This window comes from Calidris pugnax, unplaced genomic scaffold, assembly GCF_001431845.1.
Source record: "Calidris pugnax isolate Ruff unplaced genomic scaffold, ASM143184v1 scaffold20, whole genome shotgun sequence".
Taxonomy (NCBI): Eukaryota; Metazoa; Chordata; class Aves; order Charadriiformes; family Scolopacidae; genus Calidris; species Calidris pugnax.
The window spans coordinates 30,798,430-30,820,805 of record NW_015094510.1 but is presented as its reverse complement, the minus strand read 5'-3'; the positions used below and the strand labels follow the sequence as shown (position 1 = coordinate 30,820,805).

The following is a 22,376-nucleotide window of genomic DNA, read 5'->3' as shown; positions in this document are numbered from 1 at the left end:
GCCCGAACCTCAGCCCCTCAGGGGCTGCCGGCCCCGCCGCGGCCTGCAGGGGGCGCGCGCCGCCAGGCCACCGAGCGGGGGAGGGAGCGCGGCTGGCCTGGCTCCCCCTGCCGATTGCCGAGCGCGTCGATCGCCGCCCTCCTCCCCGCCGGCGCTGCGCTTCGCCCGTCTCCAGCCCGGACGGCTCTCGCGAGCGCCCCGGGGCTGCCATTTTCAGTCACCATAGCGACGGGTCCTGGCAACGCGGGGACGCCGGCAGGCCGCGGGCCTCACCCTGTGCCCCGGTGCGAGCCGCCGTCCCTCCCGCCCCCCGCCCCTGCCGTCGTCTCCCGTCAGCCCCCCACGTGCCTTCGCGGGGCTCCGCTTCCACCCCCGCCGTGATCCCGCCTGGCGGCGCCGCGTCCTGCCGGCATGGCCGGGAAGGGAGACGAGAGAAAGCGCTTTATTTCAGCCACGGCTGCCAACTACTTCGGGGTGGATCCCGCTGCGGGCCCCGCTGCCCTGGGGCTCCATGCCCGCCCGGAGCTGGCCAGGTTCCTGGACGACGGCAACGAGTTCCTGCTGGTCGTGCAGCGCTCGGGCACCCACCTCACCGCATCCAACAAGGTAGGGGGGTGTCAGAGGAGTGCGAGCAGGCACCTGTGGAGCCGGCGTGTCCGTTGCGGCCCCGTGTGCGAGTGGGGATGCAGAGCCTGGGGTCCGGCCCGGATTTAGTAGTTATAAAAGCGTGGTATCTGATTTGGGAGACATCGTGCTGCAAGTATCTGTGCAGGTCTCAGCGTCTTGTGCATAAATTCCTGGCCCAAGAGTCATAAAATCACAGAATCATGGAGTAGTTTGGGTTGGAAGGGACCTTTAAAGGTCATCTCGGCCAACCCCCCTGCAATGAGCAGGGACATTATCAACTAGATCAGGTTGCTCAGAGCCCCATCCAGTCTGACCCTGAATGTTTCCAGGGATCGGGCATCCACCACCTCTCTGGGCAACCTGTACCAGTGTCTCACCACCCTCACTGTAAAGAATTTCTTCCTTATGTCTAGTCTAAATCTTCCCTCTTTTAGTTTAAAACTACTATCCTTTGTCCTGGTGCAACAGTTCCTGCTAAAAAGTTTGTCCCCATCATTCTTATAAGCTGCCTTTAAGTCCCAAAAGGCCACAATAACATCTTCTTTGAGCCTTCTCTTCTCCAGGCGGAATGACCCCGATTCTCTCAGCCTGTCCTCACAGGAGAGCTGTTCCATCTCTCTGATCATTTTTGTGGGCCTCCTCTGGACCCGCTCCAACAGGTCCATGTCTTTCCTGTGCTGAGGGCTCCAGAGCTGGACGCAGTACAGTCTGTGAAGACCGTATGGTCAGCTGAGTGATACATTCATTAGTGGAATGTGCCCATGCTGACACGGTGAGGGACTCTTTATCCAGGAATGTAGTGATAGGATGAGAGGCACGGTTTTAAATTGAAAGAATGGAGATTTAGATTAAATATTAGAAAGAAATTCCTTACTGTGAGTGTGGTGAGGCACTGGAACAGGTTGCCCAGAGAAGCTGTGGTTGCCCCATCCATGGAAGTGTTCAAGGCCAGGCTGGATGGGGCTTTGAGCAACCTGGTCTAGTGGGAGGTGTCCCTGCCCATGGCAGGGGGGTTGGAACTCGATGATCTTTAAGGTCCCTTCCAACTCTAACCATTCTATGATTCTGTGTAGTTTTAGCATGCTGTGTATTGTCACTGTGTGAATGCGATGCAGCCCGGAGAACAGCTGCAAATGCCATGTGGAGTCTTGGATCTGTGTTGTTCCTGGGCAAGGGTATGTGCAAGTGACTGGAAGGATCGGATTGCTAGTGTCCATTCAGGAAAGGTGGCCCAAAATGTGGCACATTGGCTGATATTTAACAAGTCCTAAAGTGGTTGTTTGTCCAAATCATGCATTTTGCAGATTAATGCATCCAGCTTTGAGCAAATCTGTGTGAAATATCCTGCTCTGAGTGTTTGTGTTCAGTGAGTGTCTCATCCAAGGTATCATCACGCTGTGGGGTGTGATGAGCAGTGAATGTCACCAAGAGATCAGGAGGTGGTGTGGTGCATGTCACATACAGTGTACAGGCAGAGCCCGGGGCTTAACGTGAGTCCCATGGTTCTGCTGTGAGACCAGCGACATGGTGTCTGTTAGGTCAGTGATGGGTTTTTGTGCAGCGATGGCTAGTGTAATGGGTCATTAGCATGCAAACTGCTGTGTGGACTAGTAATTTACATGCCTCCTGGTCTACGTAGTCTATGATGTCTAGTGCATGCTGTGTTTGTGCAAGAGTGAACATTTACATGTACTGGTTTTTGGGGTGTGCTGCTGAAGCGCTGTCTGATGTACAAAGCCACAGTCAGCAGCTGTGGAAGATCGGGTGCCCATAGGGGCTACAGTGTACACCCCAGTCTCAGTGAAATTGTGTCTGAAGGTGTTGGGCTAAGGACTTGATAAGAAAGTAAAATTGATACTGTCCAGTAAAATTAAAACCTGTTTCTACTGTCCTTCTTGTAGCAGAAAAAAGTTCACAGATGTTTACAACTGCACAGAATGTGGGATTTCAGCTAGGGTTTTTTTTTTGCTGTTGTTTCATCAAGTGTTTAATAATATTCTCCTGTTTTATGAATTCTCCTCAGCCACAAATAGTTTCCAATAATTGATCTGATGGCATCTTTTGTAACTTTACACATAAGTTGGACTGTAAAGGAAACAAGAGTCAATTTCAGGATTTTACTGGTGAAGGAGCATGTCTTTTTCTGTCCTTGAGAAATCTATGGATTGCAGTAGAGCTATGTATCTCCAGACTCAGGAGAACAATACTGAATATTTAGAAAAGTATTCCCAAAGTTATGTAGTGTAAAAATGCAAAAAACTCCCCCAAACCCAAAAGATAGGCTTTATGCTTAGGCTTCTTTAGGAACAAGATGGTGATTCTGCTTTGCCTCCAGAAAGTGGTAAGTGGAGTTTTCAAGATCAAAATAATTTAAGTAACTATGATATTTACAGATATTTTAGAGTCAAAAAAGCATTAGGTGCTTGATGTCAGAATATATATGTCACAGTCCTCTCAACTGAGGAATGAGTATAATACTGGTTTTGATTTTCTGCTCAAATCAGACACTACCAGAATGTTATCAGAGACCATAGGGATTAATATGGTATTATATAATTTTTTTCATAATGGAAATCATTTGTGTAAATGCTGTACATAATTTAGCGTAGTATGCAGTCAATTACAGTTTTCTAAACAAATCCTGTCTCCTTTGTTTTTATAGATTGAAGCTACTGAGTCAAAAGATAATGTGTTGGTGTTCTTTAAGCTGCGACCTGATGTAATTACAGAAGACAATCTTCACAGTAATATTCTTGTATCATCTATGCTAGATTCACCAATAAACACCCTTTATCAAGCGGTACGACAAGTTTTTGCACCAGTATTGCTGAAGGTGAGCAATTTGCTGATTTAAATGTTCTGTAGATTTATACTGAAACATTGAAATTCCGTAGCACGTTAACTCTTCTGACATAAATACTTTATGTTTTAAAAAGAAAATATTTTAAGAGCTGAAATAATGAATGGTAGTTTGTAAGTTTGTAAGTAGCTACTTACCTCCTTTCCACTAGTAATGCCAGTCTTCTGTACATTTCCTGTTTTCGATATTGTTATATTTTATCTGAAATGCATAGGTCAGTATCATGCAAACTATGTTTTCTGTAATGTGTGGCAGATAGGTGTGCTAGACTCCAGATTAATTTGTACAGCTGCATTTATCACAGTTTTGCTTTTTTAAAATGTTCTTAGGGTTTTCCTCCTGTTTCATTAAAGAACATATTTCCTTTGTGGATTTTTTGTCAAAAACCATAACCATGGCTGTATTTCAAAAGCTAGCAAGCAGAATTTCAGCATTTAAATAATTTTAATTTCTTATATGTCACCACATTAATAAAATAATTTTTGAAAAACACAGTAACTTTTAATATTTGATTCTAGCAATTTGCAGATTCTATAGAAATAGATTCCAAATTTGATAACTTAAGAGAATTAATTAATAAGGAATTTTGAACACATTTTTAGAGTGCTTTTATAAATCCAATAATAGACTTTTAAATTTGTGATTAAAAAAGTAGCACAGTATCATTATGGTTTGATACGTGAAAAGAATGAGATGGTCTTCCATAACTTTAAGAAAATAAGTTATTACAGTATCCGACCAATGTGGTGGCTTATACTATTAATCTGAATTTTAATTTTTTTTTAAGATTAATGGGAGGAAAATAGTAATTTTTCTATCATGTGAGTGACGTTTTTTTAAATTTTCATTGCAGGATGAGAGATGGAGCAAAACATTTGATCCCAAACTCCAGAAACTTTTAAGTGAGCTTGAAGCTGGCTTGAGTACTGTTCTCAGAAGATCAGATCCCAATTACACAGGAACAAAATTCAGTGAAGATGATGTGCAAGGTTTGTTTTGCAGTTATGTCTTTTATAATTAATCTTAAATTCGGGGTAAATAATTGATTTATAGGTTGAGTTTTCAGTCTTCATTATCCCAGTGACTGCAGAGTATGAAATGTGACAGGTTGTGGTGGATTGGAATTAGTGACGATCAGCTCTGGTCTCTTGGTATTAACTTGTTAGTACACCTACTCAGACTCAGAAGTTGAAGGGCAATTATATAACCATATAGTGGAAATTTGCTTTAGAAAGTAAGTTCTGAGTGAAAATATTTTGTGACCATTCATGTAATTCATACTTAAGCATTTTCTGATCTTATTTGCAGCTATACTTACACCAACAGATGAATTTCAGTTCTGGACAGAATGTGCTCATCATGGAAGTAAATGGTGTAGTAAAGACAGAGCTTCTCATTTTAAAGACCTTTTTGAGGACATTGCAAAAGTATGTTTTCTTTTGTGTGAGCAGTGATATATTTGGAGACTTAGTAGAAACATTCTTCTTGTGAAATATATATCAGTATATATACAGTCTTTCAAATATATGAATATATAACTAGTTATGTTTTCCTTAGGCAAAATCTTACTTTAAATGACATTTATGTAGTTTCTAGTGACAGTGGTGCAGAGCAAAACCAACATTTAATTGGGCTCAGATTTGACCATTGAATCCTAAGAGCTGCTGTAGAAATAAATCGGTATGCTACAATTTGTGAACTAGAGATTGACTATTGAAATTATAAAACAAAAAAGTGAAAATGTGGAGGATAATAATGAACTCTATCATGCAAAGTTTTGTGTACCTGTGAAGCACTTGCTTGAATAGCACTTCAGATATTAATGCAATCTTCACATGAATAAACTTACACAAATGCTTGGTTTTTGATAGGATTATGACATATTCTGTTAAGCAGTAAACCCTAAGAAACTACAGAAATTGCCAGCTTCAGAAAGTGTAAATGTTTCTACAATACTAGTTGCAAAGTATTTGTATTAAGGATATTTTTTTCTAGGATTATTACAACTTGGATAGTCTTTCCTTATTTGAAGTTGTGGATTTGGTGGAGACTACCAGGGACACTGTTGATGGTGTGTGGAGACAAACAGAACATGATCCTTATCCACAGCCACGCATGCAAAATCTCTTGGATGTAATAGGTAAACTTTTATATGGCCTTTATTAAATGAACAGTTGAGAAAAGATAAAATGAATGCTTGAGCAGAGACCACTTTTTTCCTAAAGGCACTGGAGATAGCCTACAGCACTAAGTGCTTTCTTCTGTTAATTATCATCTATTAATACTGCCTTATAGTATCGAATAATTCAGCCAGTTCTGGTAGATGCCTTCACACATGCCTGGGAAGATGACAGCTAATAGAATCACAGAATCAACTGTGACAGCAAGATGGGGTTATCATCTGTGATGGCGAGATGGAGCTGGATACCTTTAATCCTGTGCATTGGTTTTGTCTTGTTACTGTTTGACTCTCTGTCTTTTTCCCAGAGGAGAAAATTTATTTATGTAAAAACCACATTTGAATGTTGGTTCTGTCTGTGTGGAGGTGAGAGCAGGACATGGAGAGAAGTTGCTTCTCTCTTTCTCACAATAGCAATCCCATGTTCTGGGACAGGGATAAGATGCTGAGTTTGTCTTCTGCAGCCAGATGTGTATATGTGTGGGGGGAAGGCTGGCTGGGAACGCTGCTGATACGGACAGATGCTTGTGTATGGATTCCAGAATCCAAATCCATCAGCTTCTGATGTTGGACCAACCTCCGTTTAACTTCGAGACGTTTAAGAAATTTTTAAAATCTGAAAGAAAACTATAAGTTATTGATACATTTGTGTGGTTTGAAATTAAGACATCATACTAGTTTTTTAAAAATGCCTTTGGAACTTGGTTTAGAGTTTAAAGGAATTATTTGGAACAAACTTAATGTATTGCTTTTGTATGCTTTTTTGTGTTCTAGGTGGCTCACTAGGTAGATATGTTCAGAGAAAATTAGCGGCTCTGAATCTGTGGGAGGATGCTTTCTACAGTGTTAAAGAAAATCTAAAGGCTGGCATCTTGATTTGTGAGCAGTGGGTGTCAGCTTGTGAGTACCTAACTGGACAACTGTGGCAACGTTATACTCTACATCCATGGAAAAATGAGAAGTATTTCCCTGAAATGTTAGCCAAACTTGGCAAACGTCTCGATGAGGTAGAGATTTCAATTATGCACATTTATTTCATTAGACACAGAATTAAACAGCATTATTTTAAGTTAAGGAATAAAAACTCTTTTATAGCCTTTTCAGACTCAGATAGCATTTCATAATCCATGTGTGCCTGAGCCTGTCAAAAGATTCATGTAAAAAGCATGTGATATACTGCTTGTGCTTTTTGCTTCTAAATGTAAGTTTTATGTGAAAATATGTTGGATATATAAGAGATTTTTTTTCTGTTACAGGTGCTAACTGTTAGAACGCTGCATGAAAAACTATCATTGTTTTTGCCAGCTGGAGAACAAAATGCTTTACGTCGTGCTCAGGTGTTCGAACCCTTTGCTGGCCTAAATCCTGTACACTATAATCCATACACAGAGGTATAATGCTTATTTTTAATTTATTCACATTCTTTCTATAACTTTTTATCATGTATATGAATAGTCCTAAACTAACATATGAACTCATTGTCTCTAGCCATTATGGAAAGCAGCAGTCTGTCAGTTTGAAAGAATTATTGCGCCAGCGGAACAAAAAATAGCAAGTAAATTGAAGAAATTTATTTCAGAAATTCAGGACAGCCCTCAGCAGGTATGGGTATTTTTGTAGTCTGAAATCTTTCCTAAAGATAAAGTTACTGAATTCTTAAGTAGTCAGTTTAGAGCAAAGGAATAAGTACTTAGTGCCAAAGACAGTCCTTATGAACAGCACTAACAAGTGGTGTCAGAATACGTTTAAATTTTTTTTCAGGAGAAAGAGGTAACTTTTTTTAACTTCATATTCCAGCTTCTTCAAACATTTCAGAAATATAAGGAACTGATAAAGCATCCGAATATAAGCAAAGAACTGCTTTTTGAAAGGGAAACATTACTAGCAAGACTTCAAGATTATGTCAAAGGTAAAAATGTGTTTAAAAATATTTATTTGGGTTAGTTTTTTACTAGAATTCTTTATTTGCTTTAAAAGTTATGTCAGCATCCCTAGTATGTTTTTATAATTACAGTAATAATTTTAAGCTTGTTCTATTAGGTTTCTGGTTTAACATGAATCTTTTGCTTGTTTTAGACCATCAGACTGAATTTGAAACTCGATGCCATGGTGTTCCTGGTGATGTTTCTGGACCACTGTCAGGCAAAAACCTTTCTGAAGTTGTCAATAATATTGTGTGGGTGCGGCAGCTGGAGCTGAAGGTAACAGATTCCATTGCTCTATAGACATTGTATTATAATAGAATGTAAAACATGGTATTTGAGATTTCTGTGAGGAATTCCCCGTAGAAGAATTGTGAACTTCCCAAGAGTTACAGCATCAGGATTCCTTATTAGCGGTGCTGCTTGCTAAGTTGAATTTTATTAACTGACCCAGAAGACAGTCTGATTGTAATACACTGTACTGCCTGCTTTTAGACTTATTTTTTTTTTAATTAAAAAAAAGACCAAGATTCTGAGAGGAGGTGTTTTGTTAAATTTTACCCTTCAGTTTGCATTTTAAAATTGTATTTAAGATTTAGAGATAGCCAGATCCTGACATCCTAATTTTAACTTGTTTTTATTAACCTGTGTAGTGTCCCCTTAAAATCAAAGGGATTTCTTGGTAGTACTTTTTTTGAGTCAGTGCCTGCCAGGGAATTTCCTACAGAGACTGTAGTAAAAGTAAAGATCGAATGATTCTGTGTTCTCTTACAACAAAATGAGTTTAAAACCTATGTGATTCTAGAGAACAAATCTTATGAGGAGCAGCTGTGGGAGCTGGGATTGTTTAGCCTGGAGAAAGGGAAGCTGAGGGGAGAGACCTTATCACTCTCTACAACTACCTGAAAGGAGGTTGTAGCGAGGTTGGGGTCTGTCTCTTCTTCCAGGTAACAGGCGATAGAGAAGAAGAAATGGCCTAAAGCTGCACCAGGGATGGTTTAGATTGGATATTAGGAAAAATTTTGCAACAGAAAGGGGTATCAAACATTGTAAGAGGCTGACCAGGGACTAGGGAAGTGGTTGAGTCACCATCCCTGGAGGTATTTAAAAGACCCGTAGACGTAGTGCTGAGGGACATAGTTTAATGATGGTTTTTGTCAGTGTTCGGTTGATGGTTGGACTAGATAATCTGAAAGGTCCCTTCCAACCTAGACAGTTCTATGAAACTATGATGATCTTAAGGGTCTTTTCCAACCTAAATGATTCTATTCTAATATAATAATATCTTAATAGTGGTGTACATCTGCAGTGGACAACTTACTCAGACTCATTTTACCATAATGGGAATTTGAACATCTGGGACACAATTCAGGATTCTTTTTTTTTTTTTTCTTGCTAATCGTTTTTTGAATCCAGCTTGGATGTTTTGTAATACCGATTTTAATTGTGGTGATTTTTCTTTTCTGATTGAATGCTGGGAAATTAAGCTTCTTTTCTTTGTGATTGTGTTTAAGGTGGATGATGCTATCAAACTGGGAGAGGCTCTTCTCTCTGACTTATCTGGATTTCAAACTTTTCATCAAAGTGCAGATTCTTTTCTGGAACAATTAAAAGCATTTGAACAAGAACAATTTGATGATTGGTCTAGGAACATCCAGTCAGAGTTATCAAATCCCAAGTCAGGACTTTGGTAAATACATTCTTGTTTAAGTAATGTTTATGCTGAAATTTGTAGTGTGAGTTAATTCAGTAGAACTTGACGAAGGAAATAAAAAAAATGTACAGAATTGAGAATGAGGTGGAGAAACAAAATGGAAGAGTTTATTATCATTTCATCATCCTGTCAGGCTTGGTTGATAAATTGAAGTATTCAGGACAATGTTAATAACTAATCTTTCAGTTTCTAGTAACACCTGGAATAGAAGACGTGTTTTCTTTGCTTGTTGTTCGTACTTGCTGTCCATTGTAATCTATATAGTGATAATGTCTAGAAACCAGATGAGATCAGCTGTGATATACAGATGACATGTAGAGTAACAATGAATTGCTATTCACAAGTAATTCTGCAATGTAAATAGAGCAGATGGTAGAAGGGTAAGAAAATAAATTTAATCCTCATGAACTGTGTTCCCTAAAATAATGAAATTACTTTATGGGATATTAAAATGTATTTTAACATTTTTTTTAATGGTTGGCCACATAGCTTCTTTCTGCACCTCTGAGTGATGCAAACATTCTTTGAAAAAAGTGCTTGTCCACAGTTTCAGAGGATACAAGAGTTGGTACTTCTGTGTAGACTTTTCTTTTATGAAAAACACTCAAATATAACAAATAAACAGGTGCAGCCCTCCAATGTATAACAGCCATCTAATTTATTAGTACCATAAAATTTTGCTAGTGTGAAATTTTAAAAGATAGGAAGAGATTAATTAAAAGGAAAAGAAAAGAGGTAGCACACTGCAAAGGGGAATGCAATGGGTATGCAAACTGAAAAAAGATGAGGAAAAAATGAAAAAATGAGTAAAACTGAGTTTTTATGAAAGAAGCCTAGAAGGATTGTGGTAGAAGCATTACTACTGTAGGAAAAAAAAATAATGGAGTAAAATCTAAAGATCGGCTGATGTTCTTATTAGCATCTGATTATGTGTACCAAAACATTCCACTGATTCAAGTCCTGTTTCTTGGAATGGTTCCTCAGACAATTTCTCCCCCTTTGCAATGCTGGAGGCAGGGACCTGTAAAGTGCTGGCTGGAGAGAGCAGGATGGGGCCAGCATATTTGAGAAATACTGCCTATCTGCGAGGTACATGTTAAGTACTGTAACAAGCCAGAAAAACTTTTTGAGCAAAATCAATAGGCATTATTCATTTCTTCATGTCTTCAATGGCTTTGAATGAAAAAAAGGTTGCTAGAATAATTTCTGAGTAAATAAAAATGTTAATAAATGTAGAAGAATAATAGAATGACATCAAACTTTTTAGAATTGTTTATTATATTATTATAAAATGCCCCTAAGAAAGGATCAATTTCAAATTATATTCAATAATATGTTTAATCTGATTTTGGTTTAGCATCCAAGCTAATAGTCCAGTAATGGAGTTGGATCATGTTTTTGGAACATTAAACATACTTTATTCAGATCGTCTGGTAACTCTCCTAAGAGAAGTCCGTCAGCTGTCAGCACTTGGTTTTGCTATACCAGCTAAAATCCAGCATGTTGCAAACACTGCACAGAAGTTCTGTAAGCAGGCGGTCATCCTCAAACAGGTACAAGATTAAATGTCATAGTAACTTCCTCTTCTGACTTCCCAGCTTTAGTACTAGAATTTTTCTAGACTATTATCTTTTCTGACTGTGTGGTCGAGCTTTTTCTGTGTTTGTCTGTATGAAAGTGACTTGTTTCTTGAACAAATTAGCTAAGTCCTTAAAAGAGAAAAAAACAGATGCTTTAGAATTTCCAAATGTGTTTTCTTTTGAAACCAAATGAATTATAGTATTAAAGCTATGTGAAGTTACTCTATGAATATACAAAAATATGACAAGTAATTTATTGATCTTCCGGTTTTAGTCTCACTTTTGCTTAATTATAATTGAAGGTGAATTTCATAAAATGGGCCAGCTTGTCCTCACCATTGCTAGTTTTCAAATGACAATATTTTAATAAGTATTTTAATGGGAACGTGTGTTTGGTTTTTTGGGGGTTTATTTTTTGACTGGATGCAGTGCTACATAAGTTTTTATTGGGCTTATATTTCTGTTGAAAGACCATGTCAGGTTTTTTCCTGTTACAGTAAGATGCAAGAATAAAAATATGCATATTGGTTAAAGTTCTTATGTGGTTACACAGGGGCAATTCAGTTTCACGTGAGGTGTCATTGGTGTCTGAGATACCTGCACAGCTAAGGCAGAGATGACACAAAACCTACAAGATACCCATGCACCTGCATCACTGACATGGGTAGAAACCTTACTCATCTCAAAAGGCATGAGATGTCTGTGTGTGGATAACTAAACCAAGTGTTAGGTTATCCCTCTTACTCCAGCTGTCAATGTGGAAGTAAATAGATCTATTTTAGGTCTTGTGTGATATCCTGGTGGATGTCATGGATACTTGAAGGCTTCTGAAATGGCACTAGATGTCTACATTTGCATAAAATAGTGGAAGTGTTCCACTTATAATAAATCTGAGACTGAACTTATTTCACTTAAGATGAAGTATAATCACCTCAGACGTGTAAGCAGTCGTCTTTGCTATTAGCACTTGTCACTAGAAGAAGATAGGATCACATTAGCATTGCATATGTACCTTACTTTTGTAAACATTGTACTGTTATAGTTAATTGTCATTTCTTAATGGTATTGGTTGGGCAATACTTTCAGAAATATCCTGCATTGCATTTATTGCCATATAAATATTTTTATCTATTCTTGTAAATTTAATCTCTCCATTTTTCCAGGTGGCGCATTTTTATAATTCTATTGATCAACAAATGATTCCGAGTCAGAAGCCAATGATGTTACAGTCTGCTCTAGCATTTGAACAGATAATTAAGGTGAAAGAATTCCTCTCTCTGTATTTTAAATTTCAGTGATATCTGTGCATGTTCTGTGCTGCTTTTTCTGTGTTTATTGCTGGACTTCTTAACTGTAGCTTTCCCATACAAGCAACACCATCCATTTAATTAACATTTATTGAAATCAGTGGGATCCCTCTTTTGGGATGTTTCATTTAAACAACTGCTTACTCCTTTTTACTCTGGATATTAGTGTAATATGGTCTCTCAGGAATTATTTTTGCTGTTTGAATTTACGTATGAAATACAGTGAGGCCAATTCCTTAATAGCTGGGAATACAACTCCTGTTTTAACGGTTCTAAATAATATTATTTCTTGTCTATGTTAGTAAAAATGAAATATGCTTTATTCTGGAGATAAATTAGCATTTCACTGTTTTGACTGCTAATAACTCCCTGTGTATTTTGTAATTCTCTTGTGTATTTCTAATTCATGTTTTGGGCAAGTTGAAAGTAGGTAGTTTCTGTTCTAGATTAAGAACAAAAAATGATTATTGACTTATGCATGCAGTTTGTTACAGTGGCTTGGTGTTCAGCCATAATATAGTTGCTCTAATACTATTTTTTTTTAATAATTACTAGAATGTTCACTGTACTTAAAGAAGTTTTAGATTTTTTTAAGGAATTTGGACCAATTTGGGGGAATTTATTTATTTATTTTCATTTTTCTGCTTTGAAGGGACAAATCAAACTTACAAATTACATTACAATCTACAGTTCTTTAACACCATATTTCTACTTTATGTCTGGAGAAGCATGTTGTATATAATTAATTTCAGTTTACTAGTTTTTATCAGTTTGAAGAACTGATAGAACTTTTTGAAGAACTGGTATCAGTTTGAAGAACAATAGGACAAGGGGAAATGGTTTTAAATTGGAAGAAAAAAGATTCAGATTAGATCTCAGGAAGAAATTTTTTACTATGAGGGTGGTGAGACACTGGAACAGGTTGCCCAGGGAAGTTGTGGATGCCCCATCCCTGGAGGTGTTCAAGGCCAGGCTGGATGGGGCTTTGAGCAACCTGGTCTAGTTGATAATGTCCCTGCTCATTGCAGGGGGGTTGGTGTAGATGACCTTTAAAGGTCCCTTCCAACCCTAACGATTCTATGATTCTATGATTCTATGATCTTCACCTTCTTTCAACACTTTTCCAATGTGAGAATGGCTGGAGAATGATAATGTGGCCATAAACTCTGTATTGCACAAGAGAGTAATGCCTCCAGAGCAAGCATTACAGAAACGGTTGGACACTCACTGCTGAGGAACCGTTTTGCAAGACAGACGACAAGAATTGGGCTGATAATAGAAGGGATATTGGGGTTGGGATTATTTCACACAAAACAGTGGAGAGAGCAGACCAAATTGTATGTTCAGAAGTTTCCTGTAAAAATGCCACAGATTCCTTTAGTGTACAGGCCCTAAAACAATGACGGTGCAGAAGTGTTCAAAGGCACAACATGTTGTCTTAATTGACGTGATTTCTGCCCTACACCTTTTAGGAGCAGATCCAGTTGTGGAACTTCAGATGCTTTTGTGTTCTGATTTTCTACTCTAAACTTAGCAAAATGCATAAACCCCCCTGAATCTTGATAAAAAGCCCATAGAAATGGAACTCCCCAAAGCTGCTTAAGGGTCAGTGGAATTGTACAGTGTAATTTAAAAAAATATTTTGTGATGGACAGGTGAAGTTGGATAGCAATTATTAGTGTGACATTTTGATTTTTGGTCTGTGCAGGTCAAAGAGAAAAGGAGGAGTTTAAGGTGTCCTCTTAGCTTAAAGTGTCTGCTTATATGTGGGGCAGGAGTCTCAACATCAGTGGATTCCCTTCAAAGTCTGTTAGGAATCTGGCATTCATCCTTCCCCAGTGTGTTGATGTAGCTATAATATGGTCATATGTCTGTGATTTGCCAGATTATTATGTCTCTAGTGCAGTAGTGGAGGGAGGTCCTTTCTTTTTCACTAGAAGTAAAACTGTCTTTCTCACTTCCTGTATGCTTGCTTGTAGACTGTATTTGTCAATAAATCTCACAAAGTTTGTATGCTTTTCAAGCATTCAAAATCTGGTCCTGGAGGAAAAGCTCAAATAACATGGGATAATCCTAGAGAATTGGAAGCTTATATCCAAAAACTCCAAGCTGCTGCTGAACGGCTTTCCACTGAAAATAGAAAACTAAGAAAGTGGCACACAAACTTCATCGAAAAGGTATATTTTCCAGGTGAAATTGAAATCACATCTCTTACAGCTTATTTTACTGTTTCTTTGTGTGGTGATTAATAAGTTTATTATCCTTTAAAACTCTTTTAACAGGTTATATCGCTCATGAATATTGATCTCCTTCGGCAGCAGCAGCGTTGGAAAGATGGACTCCAGGAGCTCCGAACTGGTTTTGCCAGCCTCGAGTCACAGGCAGGGTTTCATTATCATATTGCAAACTGTGAACATTGGACTTTTCAACACTACTCAAGATTTAAGACTCAAACATAGCATGATGGAATTAATTTTGATTAAGGAGTTATTAGCTAGCTCAGGAAAACTGACTGTATACTAGTTACTGCCAGGTGTGAGATGAAAATCTTAGATGAAGATGAGGATAATCTTTTTTATGTCATACTAGTAAAGGGAGGAGACCAACATTTGGTCAGATGACAGGGGTTGGGTGGAAAAATGGGAAAACCATAGGTCACGTAGATCAGTTGCGTCTGAGCCATTAACACAAGGAAAAATAAAGAAATTGGTATAGATATGAGTGATCCTGAGGCAGAATAGAACAAAAGTATAAAATTTAGAATTAAAATACACTTCTGCCTGAAATAAATTAAAAAACACATTATTATTTGTTCACTTATCAACTGTCAAATTTTAGAAGGACACTGTACTCGAGTTGGGGCCTCACCAGTCCCGAGTACTATGAAGCTGCTTCTGTGAACACTGTAGAAGTGATAAAATTTAACCAGGTGTATCCTGTTTTCACCATCCAGAATTACAAGATGGTATAGTCTTACTGCTGTTGTCATCAGGATTTTACATATTTTCTTTAAAAACCCTATTTATAATTGTTTTAAGGCTTGCTTGAGACAATTTCAGGTTTTCTTAATCTCCTGAATTTTTTTGTTAGAAGAGTTCCTCTGGGCAGCCTTGAATTGGAGGGCAGACACTAACTGTGTAGTTTCCTGCAGCAACCTTGGACTGCCTCCAAAGCCCTGCCTGAAAATATCTATCCAATTAAATAAGAAGAGAACCTGTTAAGCTGGAAGAAGTTTTTCATTTCTTTTTTAACTTGTTTTGCCCTTTTGAAAATCCCTGGGTGGCTTACAAGTGGCCATTTACAGACTTATGTGTATGATACGGCTTTATACATTCTTGCAGTGCAATGTAGCAGATTCCAATGAAAATCTGAGTTCTTTAAGATAAATTCTTATATCTACTTGTTAGTTGATGTTCATCTGCTGAAACACACAAGACCTTTCTGAAATACTGTTTAAAAGGCGGCTTACATGGCATAACAAAATGAAAGGTGTGATACAGGTTTAGATCTCTCATTCAGCCAGCTCTGTGTCTTATTTCTAGCAGAGTCCTCTGCATTTTGTAGTAACCTTGAAGAACCTCATCGTAAACCAGTGGGCGATGAACCTCAGTGAAGTTGTTACGCTGAGCTGTTTGATTTGGATAGATTTTTTTTGTTATATTATTTTGAAATAAGTGTAATAACTCTAGATCTTCTTAATATTCAAACTAGTCATAGAATCATAGACTGTCTTGAGTTTGCAGGGACCCACAAGGATTGTAGAGTCCACCTCCCTGCTCCTCGTGGACAACTTGAAACTAAACCATGTGACTAAGAATGTCATCCAGATGCTTCTTGAACTCTCACAGGCTTGATGCCACAACCACTTCCCCGGGAAGCCTGTTCCAGTGCTGTAGTACTTTTTTGAATTTTACTAAGATCCTAGTCTTCAGGCCTCGTACTGTGCTCAGTTTCAGCTTATAATTATGGTTTGAGGAATAAAATAAAATAAAAATAAACATTGTTAAATTTTAGGGTTTCAAGTCATGTGATATGAAAGCTTGGAGACAACACTGGAATCATCAACTTTACAAAGCTCTGGAGCATCAGTATCAAATGGGCTTAGAAGCACTCAATGAGAATCTACCAGAAATAACTATTGATCTAACATTCAAGTAAGATTTTTTTTTTTTCTATTAAGAAGATATTCTGGCTGAGATTACATACAAATATTAGTTTTTGTATGATTTGTTTAACTTTTTAGGCAAGGCCGGTTGCAATTCAGACCTCCTTTTGAAGAAGTACGAGCTAGATACTACAGAGAAATGAAGAGATTCATCTCCATTCCAAATCAGTTTAGGGGAGTAAGTGAAGCAGAAGAAGAGTCTATATTCACTGCTATGACCGAAAGAAATGCAAATGGATTTCTGACTGCTTTCAGTAAAGCAGAGGATTTGTTTAGAAGGCTGGCAGAAGTTTCTAATCAATTCAAGGTATTTTGAATGTTTGACTGACTCATGCTTGCTTTTTCTTTTAGATTTGTATCTTTTTAGGCTTCAGACCTTCTAGAAGTAACTGGGCAATGACATTTGTGCATTATTGTCCTTTTCTACAAAGCATATAAGCAAGAGCATAATAAGTCCGTCCATGTTAAGCCAACCTAGCCTGAAGAATATGTATAGTTCCCATTGAAACCTTGGTATTATAGCTGTCTTTTTGCTCTTGTTCAAAATCCGTTTTGATTATCCTTAAGCGTGTGAATATGTCAAACCATTTTGTACCTCCTGATTTTTGCACTAAGAGAATCTGTAGGTAATTGGAGGAGCACAAAGGTTAAAGAGAATGTAGCTTGACAACATTATTAAAGTATTTTAATATCATTGAGAAAAACTTTTTTAATCTGGAAAATATTTCTTTTCCCCGAAATCAAAAATAATGTTGAAAAGGAATGGATCGTAATTGGCCAAGTAGATGTGGAAGCTCTGGTGGAGACCCATCTTTCTAGCAAACAGGACTGGGAAAAAAACTTCAAAGCATTAAAAGTGAGAGGGAAAGAAGCAGAACGTCTTCCAAGGTATAGTGTAACTATTCTTTTGTTTGACTAAGGTGTTCTATCAGATACTTTAAAGGTAATAATAAAGTAGATGTATTCTTTTTATGTGGAGATACAGATAGAATTTCAAGTGTTTTAAAAATATTGCTGTAATTTTTTAGATACTTCTTCCCTTTTTTTTGCACAGACTTCTCTAAAAACTTTTAATATCTTCCTTTGATATGATGGGAAACGCCCTTAGAATTAAGGGCCGATTCTGAAATACTACAAAACATGGTGATATTTTAACAATTAGTTGTTCTGTACATGTGGAGTGTATGTGACAGTTAGGAACAGGTTTAGTAAATGCTTATGCATGAAATAATTCCTATATTTCTATTTCCTAATTCCTATATTGAAACACTTAATTACTTCTTATAATTTATAGATTAAAATATGCTAGCGTAGGCTTTTATTCGTACTTATATTCACTTGGAGTTTAGTGTATTGCAGGGTTAGAGTTCTTAAATGAAACTGGTGGGAATCATGTTCGGTACAAGTAAAAAGAGTGACATTTCATATAGGAGAATGGACTGGTAGAACTTACTGGCTAAGTGATATTCTGAGTAGTAAAGATTTTCATCAGTTCAAGGGCAGACTGAGGTGAATAGAAGACAAATTGGCTGATGTGTCTTATCGCCAGAAACCACATGTGGCTGTGAAGGGCCATGAGTTGAAAATAATTGGTGTTGAGGAAGGTACCAAATAAGGTAGCCCTTTTCCTTAGTGTTCTTTAGACATCTGCTTATGGTCACTGTGAGATATTAGATATGGGGACTTGAATGACTCACCATGTCTTGTGTTCTTAGGACTATTGAAACCTGGGTTAGTAAATTCTCATGGAAATTACAGATTTAAAGACATGACTGTACAAATAATTATTTTGCTGAGTATAGAAGTATTCCTTTTGAATTTAGTGACATTGTTTATATAAAATCAAGCAATTTTCTTACTATTTGGAGCAGAGCATTAGACCATAGTCCCCTTAAAAATGCATATAGATGTATAATGGTTATAAATATTTCAATAATAGGAATAATTTTCCTATTAAGCTATGTCTTTTATTTGTAGAAATATGAGGGAAATTTTTTCTTATTAGACTACAAAATCAAGGTAAACAGTAGACGTGCATAAATCGTCATAGAAATATTGACATATAAGTATACTACTGATTATTTGCTAATTTTTTAATCTTTATCTTGAAGCACCATCAGGATAGATTGTTTAACTGTTAATTGCAACCCTGTGAAAACTGTAATTGATGATTTTATCCAGAAGTTGTATGAAGTTCTTGTCATTTCTTTGAGAAAATCTATTCAAGGTAAATAACTTTAATGAATAGTATTTTTTGTTTCTGTTCTACTTGTGGACCTTTGTGTTAATGTAAATACTCTTTTAAAGAAATATTGTACTCTTGGGCACAGTAAGCTGCAGAAATTGTGGTGCAGAGAAAGTATCTGTTACTAATTTTTCACTACGAGCTTAACCTAAAACTCCTTGATCTTTCGCATTCAGTTGTTTTGGCTGTATCTGTTCCAGATGGAAAAGAATACATATGAATACCATTTTGTTTGTTTCCTTTGTCTGGAGGAAAATTTCATTGTCATTTCATAGAATCATAGAATCATAGAATGGTTTGGGTTGAAAGGGACCTCAAAGATCATCTAGTTCCAACCCCCCTGCCATGGGCAGGGACACCTCCACTAGAGCAGGTTGCTCAAAGCCCCATCCAGCCTGGCCTTGAACACTTCCAGGGATGGGGCATCCACAACTTCCCTGGGCAACCTGTTCCAGTGTCTCACCACCCTCATAGTAAAAAATTTCTTCCAGATATCTAATCTGAATCTTTTTTCTCACCTTATCTTTTAGCTCACCTATCTGATATTTCGTCATTTCTCACTGATGCCATGGAAACATTAGTGATCAGACCCCAGACTGTAGAGGAAATAGCAGAAGACAATTTAAAATATTTAAACCTACATGAACGAAAAGAAGGGGTAAGATGCAATTTCATCATATCCAGAACAACAGCTATCAAAAAATGTAATTGCTTTCTAGTATGGAAACTTATATTTATTTAGAACATGCAGTGGCCGCATAGGGTCAGGGCATTGGTCCATATAGCACAGTATTTTGCCTCCAGCAGTAGAATAAAGTCGCTGCCTAGGGGAAAATATAAAATCAGTGTAGCATGTGGGTGCTTTCCCACAGTTCTAGCCTCCAGCCAGAACCTTTTTGTTTTATGTGGTTCCTGAGCATATAATAACAATCAGTGGATTTCTCCTGCACAACCTTTCCTCTTCTCTTGAAAGCAAATACACTTTTGACATCCAGAATACCGTCCAGTAAAGTGTAGATCAATTATTACCTGTTGGATCCCCCCTTTTTACTTTCTTTTCACCTGCCATCTCTTAACTTCATACCATTTAAGTCTTATATTGGAAGAGATATGGAGGAGTCCCTAGTCTCCCTTTTCATGACACATAGAATCATAGAATGGTTTGGGTTGAAAGGGACCTTAAAGATCATTGAGTTCCAAACCCTCTGAAATTGGCAGGCACCCCTCCCACTACAGCAGGTTGCTCAAAGCCCCATCCAGCCTGGCCTTGAACACCTCCAGGGATGGGGCATCCACGACCTCCCTGGGCAACCTGTTCCAGTGCCTCACCACCCTCACAGGAAAGAATTTCTTTCTAGTATCTAATCTAAATCTCCCCTCTTCCAATTTAAAACCGTTGCCCTATGTCCTGTCACTACACTTCCTGACAAAGAGTCCCTCTCTGGCTCTCCTGTAGGCTCCCTTCAGATATTGGAAGGTCGCTATAAGGTCTGTCTTGTATTAGCCATCTGTTTTCTAGACAGAAGAATTTTGTTTACGTAATCTTTTCTTATGCATAAACCTACCCATAACTTTGATCATCCTTGTTGCCCTTTTTAAGTCTTTTCTATTTTCACAATAATGTTTTTCTGCAGGACCAACACAATTTTGCAGTTTTTAAGATATGAATGGATTTCTATGGTGAAATAACAGTATTACCTTTCTGTTTTTTACCTTTGTGACTGCTAAAATTTTATTTACTTCCTACTGCTTAGATTAAGGTGCCATTTTTTATATACTGACTGATATCAATCCTGAACTGCAGTCATTAACTCAGAACTCATCTTGTACATGTGAAATTTGCTTTTTTTTACATATATGTCACTTTATTATTATCTACTTGATTCTTTTTTGTCACTGGTATTGTCAGTCACTATTTCTTCTAAGTTCGTTCTACAGTTCTTCACAGATGAGCTATTTTAATGCCTGGAATAACATAGTATCATCAGTAACTTTATAGTCTCAAAGGTTAGCTTCCTTTTCCGACTATTCTATAAACACCTTGAGCAGTCCAGAACAGGTACCTGCAGAACTCCATGGGTGACCTTTTTCTATTGCAGGAACTAACCATTTCCCCCATCTCAATTTTCTATCATTTACCCTAATTAATTATCTCTGAAAGGACCTTAGTTCTTACGTTATGGTTACCAGGTTTCCTTAAATGACTTTGGTGAGGGGTTGTGTTAAAAGCTTTTTGGACACCTGACTGGAATATAATAATAATATATCTAACCTACATAAACCCTACTCCATCCCATTTTATTGCTGAGCATGACATTTTGTGGCATGGAGTATCTCTGCCCCACTGTGTTTCCTCCCAACCAATTGTGCACCCCCAATCTATTCACTGGGGCGGGGGCACAGAATGAGAAACAAAGCAAGCCTTGATGCTGTGCAAACACTGCTCAGCAGCAGGTGCAACAGTAGTGTCCTGTCAGTATTGTTTTGGTCACAGATCTGAAACATAGCACCACATGAAGAAAATTAATTCCATCCCAGCCAGATTCAGCACACAAATGTACATATTTACCGAATTCTGTTGCTCTGCTGCTTTTCTCGAATCTGATTGAGTGGATCTCTGCAATGTATAAAGAGGCAGTTATCTGTTTCTTAGTAAACATTCACTTCTGTATATCCCATCTCAGGATCAAGATTTAGAATTTCTCTAAATTCCTCAAGATACTATTTTGTCCCGTGTTTTAATGTTATTTTATAAACAGTATTAAAAAAGCAGCTGTATGTAAGCATATAGCAGTTAATGATTCTCATGTATTACTTCTAGTTTGGATAAACAAGGTTTGCTGGATTTTTACATACATATTTTTAATCCACTTGAATTTAGGTTTTTCTCCTGTTTCAAGAGGCCGAAGATAAAAACAAACTTTTGCGAACTGTGGCTGGTGCAGGTTTGGACGCTATCAGTAACCTAAGAGCTACATGGGATAAATTTGAATTAATGATGGAAAGCCACCAGCTTATGATTACAGAACAGGTAACAATGAAAGATTAATGTTTTTTCAACATTTAATTTAAAATGTTGAAATTATTCTGAATAAGTCTGGAGAAATATTTTTTTCTTAGATTAAATCCATAAATGTTCTCAGTTCAGTGTTAACACCAGCGTTACTGAGTTGAGGGAGAGCCTTTAAAGGAAGAATACTTAAACGGTTTGAACAATAGGTAGATGAAACTTCTGTGGAAGAAGAACTATCTGTAATGGTATTATACAAGAAGTTTTCTGACTTTGATTTTGATCACGTTGTAGTTACCATGTTTTGATCAAGATTTGAAGTTGATACTTTGATTTTGATCATAGTTGTAGCTACAAACCATTGATGGAATTTCGTTATAATTCTTGCTTTACAGATAGAAGTGATGAAAGGAAATGTGATTTCACGTGTTAATGTATATCTTCAAGACCTGGAAAAGTTTAAAGCTCGTTGGGATCAACTAAAGCCCAGTGATGATGTCATTGAAACAGGTGATCAGGATGTGCTTCAGAAAAGTGCTCAGATCATAAAGGAAAAAAAAAAAGAATTTGATGAACTTGAAACCATGAAAGAAAAGCTCATGTATGTATGTTTATTTCTCTGTACATCTTACTTATTCATCTATGGATATTTTTCAGCAGTAGTATCTCAGAAAATGTTAACTAATTTTTATCACAACAGATAATATAAGGAATTTAATTTTATTTGTATTATGTGTTTTTCAGGGTCCTTTTTGTTGATTTTACAT

General features: G+C 37.5%; 2 protein-coding genes across 2 annotated transcripts in view; one reads left to right on the top strand and one right to left on the bottom strand.

The window, feature by feature from the left end:
- DCUN1D5 (DCN1, defective in cullin neddylation 1, domain containing 5) overlaps positions 1-211 on the bottom strand; it is a 17,026-nt gene extending 16,815 nt beyond the window's left edge. Inside the window, exon 1 of the mRNA XM_014965768.1 lies at positions 9-211. Coding sequence (XP_014821254.1) covers positions 9-211 — 203 coding nt within the window. The remainder of the gene's footprint in view (positions 1-8) is intronic.
- Positions 212-411: 200 nt separating this feature from the next.
- The window catches only part of DYNC2H1 (dynein, cytoplasmic 2, heavy chain 1), a 159,001-nt gene continuing 137,036 nt past the window's right edge, over positions 412-22,376 (top strand). Inside the window, exons 1-22 of the mRNA XM_014966266.1 lie at positions 412-606; positions 3,290-3,460; positions 4,341-4,476; positions 4,796-4,914; positions 5,483-5,627; positions 6,441-6,673; positions 6,923-7,057; positions 7,155-7,268; positions 7,464-7,575; positions 7,743-7,867; positions 9,103-9,278; positions 10,660-10,855; positions 12,046-12,141; positions 14,214-14,366; positions 14,472-14,570; positions 16,204-16,343; positions 16,433-16,661; positions 17,115-17,242; positions 18,466-18,581; positions 19,130-19,257; positions 21,481-21,630; positions 22,005-22,210. Of these exons, the coding sequence (XP_014821752.1) occupies positions 412-606; positions 3,290-3,460; positions 4,341-4,476; positions 4,796-4,914; positions 5,483-5,627; positions 6,441-6,673; positions 6,923-7,057; positions 7,155-7,268; positions 7,464-7,575; positions 7,743-7,867; positions 9,103-9,278; positions 10,660-10,855; positions 12,046-12,141; positions 14,214-14,366; positions 14,472-14,570; positions 16,204-16,343; positions 16,433-16,661; positions 17,115-17,242; positions 18,466-18,581; positions 19,130-19,257; positions 21,481-21,630; positions 22,005-22,210 (3,302 nt within the window). The remainder of the gene's footprint in view (positions 607-3,289; positions 3,461-4,340; positions 4,477-4,795; positions 4,915-5,482; positions 5,628-6,440; positions 6,674-6,922; positions 7,058-7,154; positions 7,269-7,463; positions 7,576-7,742; positions 7,868-9,102; positions 9,279-10,659; positions 10,856-12,045; positions 12,142-14,213; positions 14,367-14,471; positions 14,571-16,203; positions 16,344-16,432; positions 16,662-17,114; positions 17,243-18,465; positions 18,582-19,129; positions 19,258-21,480; positions 21,631-22,004; positions 22,211-22,376) is intronic.